Genomic DNA, 10,045 nt, shown 5'->3' on the forward strand with positions numbered 1-10,045 from the left:
GGGCTGTAAAAATTAGGACACCGTTTCCTAATACGCTTCTCCGTTACAGAAGCCAAAGCCTAACTTGTTTAGATAGCAAGAAAATGGGTTGCATGGCAATCTGTAGGATACCAGCATATGAGTGTTGTTTAGGTTGCATATAGATAGAAATAAAGATGAAAAGGGAAATGTTTTTATTCTTGCTGACATGGGGTGAGCACACATGGATGTGATGTGGGCATCGAAGCCTCATTCTGTTGTGCTGGGAGCTGTTAACAGAGGTAGAGGTGTACACTGTTACTGCAACCTGCAATTACAGCCTGTATTGCAAACTCTAATCTGCAGTGTTGGTGGGGTGGGTGAGCAGCTGCAGTGAAAGGAAAAGAGAATTTGGAAAATCATCTCTGCAGTTCCTGAAACTGAGACTAGAGTATAGCTGACCTGTAAAGGACTTGGCCACTCATCTGTTATCTTAAATTTGGCATCTTCTTCTTATGCAGTTCTGTCACTGGCTGAGGTGCTGGGAAATTAGATGCATTTTACGCAGCATAAATATTTAACAGCTTTAGAGCATGTAGTTTAATATTAAACAGACAGTCATATAAATGCTTGAGAATTATAGATGCTGTCACATTACATGGAAATAGCTTGATAGGATCTAGGAGAACTATTTGGGTTTGACAGGGGAGGAAATGACGGGGTTAGAAGGAGTCAGTCTCATTTTAACTACTAGAGAAGCATGTGGGGAAAAAAAGGAAAAAAAAAATAATTGTGCAGCTTCTGTTCTTGAAAGGCAATTTGGGTCAGTTTCCTCCCCCTCAGGAAATAACAGAGTGGTTCCCACCCCACTGTCTTCAAGGAATGAAAACATTCACCATCTTGAGAAAACAATGCGGAGAAAGTAGAACAAGTTAGGAAGTCAAGTTTAGTCAGCAGATACCCCCAGATTGGAAGCACCAACGTGGTCAGTGTGGGGTTATCATCATTAGAAAGACAAGTGGGCCATAAATGAGGATTTACATCCTCTTTAGTCTTGTTTCCTTAAGTCCATGGAAGACATTGTATCACCTAAGAGAATCTGAAATTTGTTATTAGCATTTTTGCTTAAAAAAAATAAATAAATGCAGAGCTGACCAGCTGCCATTGTAAGCTGAGAAGCTGAGCTTCATTGAAATCAGGCTGTAAGTCAGTGACCACTGTCTGCACTGCAGTGATTCAGAAAGAATGAAAACTGCCCTGTGTGAGATTTTGGAGACTATTTCAGTTCTCAGTTCTGCCCACATCCTATGTGATTCCTGAAAGTCAACTCAGTCCCCAGCAGGTTCTCAAAAGTCTTGTGGGCTCTGATTTCCTGTGAAATCTTCTAAATGCATTTCAGAATTAGCCCCTCTAGGCCTCTGCTCCCATCTGTAAAGGAGAGATAAAGCAAAACTGAGAGATACTTGTTAAAATGCAAACGACCATCAATTTTTGAGACTTGGGGATAACAGAAGTGCTTCTGTGGGAGGTGGGTTTCATTCCATGGGAAGCTGAACCATAAGTAACACAAGAAGCAAAGTCTTAGGTATGTTTACAGTTCACCTCTCAGCAGTGCAGGTGGGTTCTCTAAGTTGTCTCAAAACAAATGTTTTCTGTACGTACTCTGAATCTTGGACATTACTTTCAATGCTTTACAGCATTCAAACATCTGGTTTAGTGTTTTCTGCTGGCTTCAAAAATATCATAGTTTACATCCTACTTCTAAAGTAATTGCTTTACAAGGTCATATTTTAGCTCTGTGATATATTCTGAAAATTAAAGCATGGTTAAAATGCCCAGTGCAGTAGAGTTACCAAGAATAATCCTACAAAGAAATGTGGGCCAGCATCCTGCATAAACTGTACTTCAGTTTATAGCTTTGAAATGCAGAAAGACAAGAGACCTTGGAGAAATGCATAGAATGTTGGATCTTGCATCTAGGCTGCAGAGATTTCTTGGAAGGTGGCCCTTAACCACTGGTTTATTTTCATCTTGGAGCATGTCTTAACACAGCCCCATCCCTTTTCAGCAGTACCTTGGGTCAGGTACGAAGTTTGGTGAGGAGGCAATGATGAGTTTTAATGAATCAGCATCTTCCAAAGGAAAGTGATGTTTCACCATGATGTTCCTACCTGGTTGGACCTTTGGCAGAGATTCTGTCAGGGCTTTCTTCTTAATTTCACTTTTATCAGTGGTGACTGTTTACATTTATGCTGTCAAGTCTGAAGGACACCGTTCAAAAGCCATTGTGTACACGGTCTTGTTACTGGCTTAGGGAAACGGTTGCTATGTTTGAATGCCTTTGGGGCCTTCCCAAATCCTTGTCCATTAGTGTTGCAATATGACTTGGCATGTTCCAACAGTTGTCAGAACTGCTATCAGACGCCACTGTGAAAGGCTTTCAGCTTTATGCAATAGTACAGGACAGTTATTAACATCCTATCTCTTTAGAAACTGTTACGAAACAGGCACCTGGATTTAACAGGCTGGTATGTTGTTAAGAAGTCTATTTCTTAGCTAAGTGCAGCTCTCTCATGTCACTCTTGTTTTCTCCCCTATAGGGTGAACCAACTTGTGATGCCACCAGCCTCTGTGAAAGTCTGAGATGGTGAGTGACCCAAACCAGCAACTGGTTTGAAGTTAATCATCAACCTATTTCTTTTTGTATCAGCTGGAAAGAGGTTAATCTGACACAGCTATGATCTGTACCTTTGATACCAAATCAGAGCAAATCAAGAACAGGAAAACCAGGGGTCAACTCAAGTGCCCTTTGTTGCACCGAGTGATTTCCAGAAACCTGGTGCTTTCCTTTTTAAGCATTTAAGGACATGCAATCCCAGTCACCCTGAGGAGCACCAGATGTGGTTGTACAAAGCCAGAATTTAGGCTTTTCCTGAATGTGTCTTGCACTCATAAAACCTCCTGCTGCTTTGCTCTTGGCCTAAAATTTGCTCACTACCACATGACCATGCCTAGCACATTCCAAATCCAAAATTCTCCGTTGAGAAATGCTTTCTGGAGCACAAGAACTTGTGTGTTGTTGCAAGGGCTGTCCCCCCTGCAACCCTAAGGCTATGGTTGTAAGCCAGAGGAATCCCACTTCCACTGCCCTTTCTTCTCCCTTTTGTTCATGCTATTCTTATCACTTCCAACAGTCACAGCATTGCAGCTCAGAGCTGCAACAATTGATAAACGCTTCCCAGCAATTTACTGTAGCCAAAATTAATTGAAGCAAGTTTTTGAAAAGATTTCTTTTCTATAAATTAAATGCATTGAAAGACTAATCATAAAATCAGAGCTTAGTAATACACTTAAGAATGGCATTCTGGGGACATGATTAATTGCAATCTCTAGTATAGCAGATGCACTGTTTCCACATAGGGGAGTATGTTTTGGCTGAGGATATAATAGACTCGCCTGTGCCTTGCCCTCTCTTGGCTGGATGTGTACTCACACATTATCATTTTTCAGCAGCTTTTATACAAAGTTTTAAAAAGTCCAGAAGCCTCAGAAAATTGGAGAGTAAATATTACATGGTGCTGCTGAGACTCACCTTATAAAACCGAACTCCTGCTTCTTGTGCACACTGAAGTTTTTCACTGTACTTTTTTTTCCCTCTTTTGGTCCTATTTTCTACCATCTGAGAGAAACCAGGCCATCCTCATAGGGAATTTTTCCATAACCCAGCAGTCACTAATTTTTAAGGTCAGGGGCAATTCCTGCCTAACATGGAGCAAAGAACCTCTCACAGGAAATCCTGCAGTGAGAGAACTGGTTATCCTTTCTATATAATCTAGGAAACTGCAGGCTGCTTAAATAGTCCACAGCAAGCACAAGTGCTATCTCACCAGCCAATGAACGTGCTGATGTTGCTCTTTAAAGCAAGCATATACCAGCAGCACACTGGGAGGAAGCCTGTGTCTGCACTGCTCTGTCAGCAGCAAGACCAATAGCAGAGCTATCACACGTGTGCTGGACTGACCCCCACCCCTGAACTGGGCTCTCCAAAAAACAGCAGTTTTGGAAAAGAAAACTTAAGGTGAGAGGCAGTCTCTCAGTTCTTTGATGAACTGATGGGGTTAAAAGCAGCCTAGCAAAAGTCAGCCCCTGTTGTTGTCTGAGCTGTTTGAATCCACAGCACAAGGAGTTGTACCTAAACAACTGATGCAAACAAGACTTGGCTGCTGCCTTAAATACTACAGATAGGAGTCCAAATCTGGGGCAGATTTTGCCTGGATCTCAGCATCTTTGTGTTTCTCATTCACAAAACCCACAGAACTATGTTCATCCAGTCTCCATACCAATCCAGCTGTGCTAGACTTGCAGTTGCGCGGAGGCAAGACTCTTAGACTTCATACCACCATGAAGGTGGAGTGTATGCATTCACTATCACCAATCAGCTCTCGTTACTAGGACATTAACCACCTTTCTCCTCACTTGTAGTTGAAGGTGAAGGAAACCACGTGTGGACTCCTGCTTCCAGCAACAGTCTCAAGCTCAAAGCCCTTCCACACTGGAAAACGGTGGCTCCCTCAGCTCCACGCCACCCTGGAAGGGCTACATAGCAGCACCAAATCCACCACGCCACTCCAGCCTGCAGGGTCAGGCACCAGGAGATGAGCAGGGCAGCCTGGAACACAGTGCTTCTTGAGCATAAGGACATTACAGGTTCCTCTGAGCATCTAAAGCAACTCTCCACTGGACCCAAGTGAGTGACTGTAGATTGTGTAAATGGTTTTAGTTGTAGCCAATGAAGTCCACATTGTTACAGGACTTCTGTCCTATTGAATGCTGCTGTTCTGCCAGCACTCCCACACCCAGAGACTGCACTAGTTGGGGACCTATTCTGTACATCACTTTTTTCTTTAACACTGAAGGCTCAATTTAGATTATTATTTTTTATTTAAATATGTCCTAAGATGCTTTATCTGCTAAAGACATTAGATAACAGATATATATATATATATATATATTTAGATGAACAGTTTTTATTTAAACATTTGAAATCTGGAGCTGCCTGTGTAACCATACCAGACATGAATACGTCCACAACTCTCCTCATCTCAGTGCCCTGGTATCAGGTCCTAGAAGGACACCACGGGAAGAGTTCCCATGGTGGATGGAACCTGTCACCTGAGGCTGAGCGACAGGACAGAGGAGAGAGTTGCACTGCACTGGGTGTGCTGGTGGTTGTTACAGAAAGGCCCCAAACTTTGGACAGAAATACTAGGGGCTCCAGATTTTATTCAGTATACTACATTCAGCCTTGCCTAGGAGGTTCACAGGTTTATAAAATACCAAAATCCATCTGGCTGAATTGCTTTACCAATGGCCTGGTAGTGCAATACTGCTGTGCCAGTAACATCATGCTTTGTTTACATGCATATCATGTTACGTGTATTGTCAGTGCTAATTCTCCCTCATCAGTATTTTCTGAGCAGGCAGCTGATACTCTACTGTGCTGTTCCCTTTGGAGCAATGGTTAGGTCATGCATGTCCATCTCCACACACTGTCCTAGACTGCTCTTAGTGGGGTGCCTCATTTATCTTCAAGACACAAGGCCAGTGTCTGAACTCTGTAGAAGAGTTTCAAATGCAGAAGAGTGTGGCTGTAAAGCAGCCAGAGCATCATTTCACAAAGTCTTGTTTCTTGCACTTGACCTCCACAAGCCAAATTTATGCTGCACCAGCTTAATGCTGCAAGAGTGACAGGAAGGAAGGAGAGCACAGAGAGCACAGGCCCTGGAGAGAGTCAGGCTTCCAGAGAAAGGGCGTTTGTTCAGTGAACTTCTCACTCCCTTTTTCTGTTCTGATGTCTCCCAGAGGTCAGACTTTCCAGACCTCTTTCCAGGTTAGGCACCCGGACACTTTGGGTGTACCTCACTCTTGTGTTCATGTACAATAAGCAACTGTGGTTAAGCTGCAAGTATGACTAAAACAGCAAAGGAAATGGAAAACTGGGACTGGATGTGAGTTACATCTCCAAGTTGGCTGTTCTGTTGTGCTGTAGCTTTGTTCAGACATAAGAAGGGTATAGGTAGTAAATCTAGGTTTTATCTCCAGTTCACTTCCAGGATGTGCTGCAATCTACAGCAAAGCATTGTAGTAGAGATGGTTGCTAACTCCACCAAACTAGTCGCTATTCCTACACTGCCAGTGTTATGAGGGTGATTCCTATAAAAATCTGAGCATTTCCTCTTCATCTGTTACGTAAAATGCTTAAACAATGGCTCTAGAGTTGGCTGAACAACTAAGCCAGAAATTTTCCTTGAGTGCCTGGGCATCTTCTGGGAAACAGCAAGTGGATGTTAGAAAAAATAACAAAAAGCAAATCCAAAGCAATTTTTTGTTTCCCACCTTATGCCCCTATTTACATTTGCAGGGGAAATACCAACACTGTAGAAGCCAAATACTTGGCTTTAAAGGCACACGAATTTCTGATTCCCATTAAGAAATTCCTTGTTAAGATGGTTAAAAAGAAACAATTAGTCATTTCATTTCAGATACCAAAGAAGATTAGCTGTATTTCCTGAGCTGCTTTTCTGATAGGCTCCCTCTGTTTTAGCATTTACTGTCAACAAAATGAAGCATTCCTGCTCAAGTTCAGAGGTCGAGAATTGTCCGTAAACTTAATTCTCTGAAGGCAACAATGAAAAGGGAACAAAGTGTTTTATAGTTTTGCCATCTCTCCTTGTTTGTGCCAAACCCAATCCTTGCTGGAGAAGCACAGTACTGTTACAGGAGGCCAGCTTTATCTTCTGTGTATATGAAGGAAATTGCTGTGGATGCTTTTTTAACAAGGAAAAAGGGATGTGAGCAAGCAAGGGAGTAAGAAGCAAGTCCTACTTGTAGCAGTCCCATGCCAAGGGATCCCTGAATCCCTCCCACATGTTCCAGGCTAACCAAGAGAAGCCCAAGCAGCAACCAGAATAGCTCATGAAGATGAACAGGAGAAGGGACAGGAATCCTGCTGCCCCTTTACATGTTGTGATCTATGTTTTAATGGCTGAAAGCAGAAAGGCTGGATTTCTTGTTGAGTGTGTCTTGTTTGTATTCCTAACTGGAAGAATTGTTCAGTCAGAGCTCCTATAAAAGTATTTGGTCTATTGGAGTGAAACCAGCTCACTTAGATCAAGGGTTGGCAGGATTAAGTCAGCAAGAAGAGGTACATCAAATCTGGGCATGAACTATGCATGTCATCAAACAGAAACTGGACCTGTGTCACCATCCATGTCCCCTCCTTGGGTTCTAACTTAGTATTCTCCATCCCAAGATGTTGGCCCATTTCTGCCAGTATGCAACTGGAGGAGAACTTAGACTGAAGACACATTGCTTACATCAAAGCTGAAGAGCAGCTCTTACTAAAATTAGTATTTGTTTTTTTAAAGAAAGGCTGTTAATTTGAAAAGGTAATTGATTTTATATACATATCTTTTAGAACACACCACAGCCAATGAAGCAAGATTCCAGTCTATCACCTCAAGTTGCTTAGATCATCAATGTTGTGTTTCAGACTCAAAACTTCAACATAAGATTAAACAGTTCCAATTAGAACACAAATACTTGTAAAACCCCTGATCTCCTGCACACAAAATGACTTAATATGAATGTCTGAAAATTAGTGTGCATAAAAGCAGCTCTTGAATGCATTTGAAAACATGGGAAAACACCACCAAAAGGGAGCAAGCACTACTACTCATGTTCTCCCATTCCAGCACACTTACATCTCCTCAGAAGAAAAGCCAAGAGAGGGGAAAGGCAGACAGGTTTTCAGCGGGTGCTGCTTCATCTCACCCCACTCCTTGGGGCTCTGTCTGGTCCTTCCCCAGTGCTGCTCCTCTTCCCCACCTCTCTGCTTGAGGGTCTCCCATCTCTGACGATTTGCAGTAAGGCTCCTTCTGACCTCCCTGCACTCTCTGGGACTTGGAGTATTAGGTGCAGCCTTGCTGCATGCATCAGGGTCTGTGCCTGACCCCACAGGTATAGGTTGTCCAGAGGGGATGGTCCAGGATGCCCTTTTGAATCATGACAGCTTTCTTCTGCTTTACTTCATGCACGGTGTGTGGTTTTGTTTTTAAGCAAGCATTAACTCCCTCTGCAGCCAGTACTGCATTTGCACCAGTGTACTTGCTATGAAACAACTAGACTGTTTGTACACAGCAAGAGGAAGAGGTAATGGGAACTGCACAGAGAGGCAAGAAAATTACCCGAAAAGCAGCAAGCTGCCAAGCCCAGTAACCACACTGCCTCCTGCTGCTGTCACTTGGAGCTAGAATCTGAGTGGGGGAACCAACAGCCTCTCACCTTTTACAGAACTGGCTAAGAGAGAACCTCAGGTGACAGAATCCTATGAAAGGAATGGATGTACTCTGGAAAGCAGAGTTCTCTGCACCTTCTGCCCTAACTGTTGTCTTCTCTGTTTGCTTTATTGTTTGGTAAACCAGCGCTTACTATCACCTTTACTACGTGATGTATGGGAGTATATTTTCTTGTTATACAAGGAGGAGTATAAAATAGTTTTCTGATTTCTTTCAGAAGCAAATGACTATTTTATTTTTTAAGAGCAATTGATTGTGAATCTCAGAGTATAAAAGAAGAGAAATAAGCCAAATCTATACCTTTATGTAAATTAAGAAATAAAAGTATTTAAAACATACCTCCTGTCTGCCTCTCCTGTATCTTGATCTGACTGCACACTCCTGTGGTTGCTGCCTGTAGGGCTGGTCCCTAGGATGAGGTTGCCCCCACCTCCTGCCAGAAGCACTCTAACATGGGTTGCAGTGAACACACCTGAGCAACTGCCTGCCTGGAGCTGGTTTAAAAGCCACACCACAAGCAGGGAACAGGGAGACGAGGGCTGGTGGATGACAGCCCCCCTAAGCTGGCTGCCTAGATCTAACCCAGGGGCAGAGCTGACAAGGAGTGAGTGGTGGGCAGAGACAGAACCGTGCTCCATCCTCCTCCAGGCCCTCACTGCACAGCAACGTGTGAGAAGTGAAAGCCCTGGCTGCTCTGACTGACACAGGGCTAACGTGCTGGGAGCTGCCGATTTGGGAAGACATTTAGGAAGGAGGGCAGGAAATTATTCCCAAGGCAACAAGACCGCCATTCCTCAGCGATCCTGCATCAGCCACTGCCAACTCCCTGGGCCGATGGTCGCTTGGTTCTGCTGCTTTAGCGGCACTCTGCTGCAGCACAACCTGCCCTCCTGCCCCAGTCTGCACTGGCAGCACAAACAAGGCATGTCTGCAACCAAGTGTCTCCTCTCAGCAGCTTTGGAAGAGTCCTCCATCTCCTACAGTTCTCTGCAGCATCTCCCTTCTGCACTCATTCCCTTCAGCACAGTGCACGTGCCAGGCTAGGAGGCCCTCCTGCTAGCAAAGGATTTGTGTGCCTCAAAAATTAACTCTGATCACTTTTTGGCAGAGACCCTTGAGGCTTTCAGCTCAATTGTACTGTGCAAAGGACTTCATCGAGATTCTATAAATGTTGATGTTCCAACAGCTAAGATCAGAAGCTCAGCAGCCTTGGCATCCATCAGCCAACAACAGCTAACTGCCCATACTGGTTAGTTCTTCTTGGAGCACAGACATACAGGTGCACATCCACACCACCTGTGGATAGCAGAGACTGAACAACAAGGACACCAACTAAAACAGCCTCACACAGCCCTGCTCCTCCCAGCTCCACCCGCCTGGGACAACAGGCAGGAGAGCTCCTCGAGTTTTGGGGATTGCAGCTGTTTTCTTGCATTTGGAAGAACCCTTCAGCTCTCCTCCTGCCAAAGAGCTTCCAAGCCCAGTATGGCTGGAAAGACTTTCTTAAAATCAAAGCCTATCCCCTGACAGCCCTAAAGGTCCAGCAGCAGATAGGACATGAGCAAAATAAAGCATTTGCAACTTTAAGACAGATATAAGTACCAGTGAAACACAATTTGCCTGGATTAGAGACTGCATTCTATAAACAGTGCATCAAAGCCAGACTAAAATCAGGTAATTTAATTGGTGGTACAATTGTTACCAAACCACAACTCACACAATGCCTCACA

At 43.8% G+C, this 10,045-nt stretch overlaps 1 protein-coding gene across 3 annotated transcripts in view; it reads left to right on the top strand.

Annotated features, from left to right (window-relative positions):
* LOC125703064 (sphingosine-1-phosphate transporter SPNS2-like) overlaps nucleotides 1-8,635 on the top strand; it is a 122,700-nt gene extending 114,065 nt beyond the window's left edge. The window contains exons 12-13 of one of the 3 annotated variants that reach the window (XR_007380758.1): nucleotides 2,559-2,605; nucleotides 4,441-8,635. Coding sequence is in view for 1 of the 3 variants with exons in the window: in XM_048967048.1 (XP_048823005.1) it covers nucleotides 2,559-2,601 (43 nt within the window). In the remaining 2 variants the exon portion in view is untranslated. The remainder of the gene's footprint in view (nucleotides 1-2,558; nucleotides 2,606-4,440) is intronic. The other 2 variants (XR_007380757.1, XM_048967048.1) reach the window with 2 other exon arrangements.
* The last annotated feature ends 1,410 nt before the right edge of the window (nucleotides 8,636-10,045 follow it).

Source organism: Lagopus muta, chromosome 20, assembly GCF_023343835.1.
Source record: "Lagopus muta isolate bLagMut1 chromosome 20, bLagMut1 primary, whole genome shotgun sequence".
NCBI lineage: Eukaryota > Metazoa > Chordata > Aves > Galliformes > Phasianidae > Lagopus > Lagopus muta.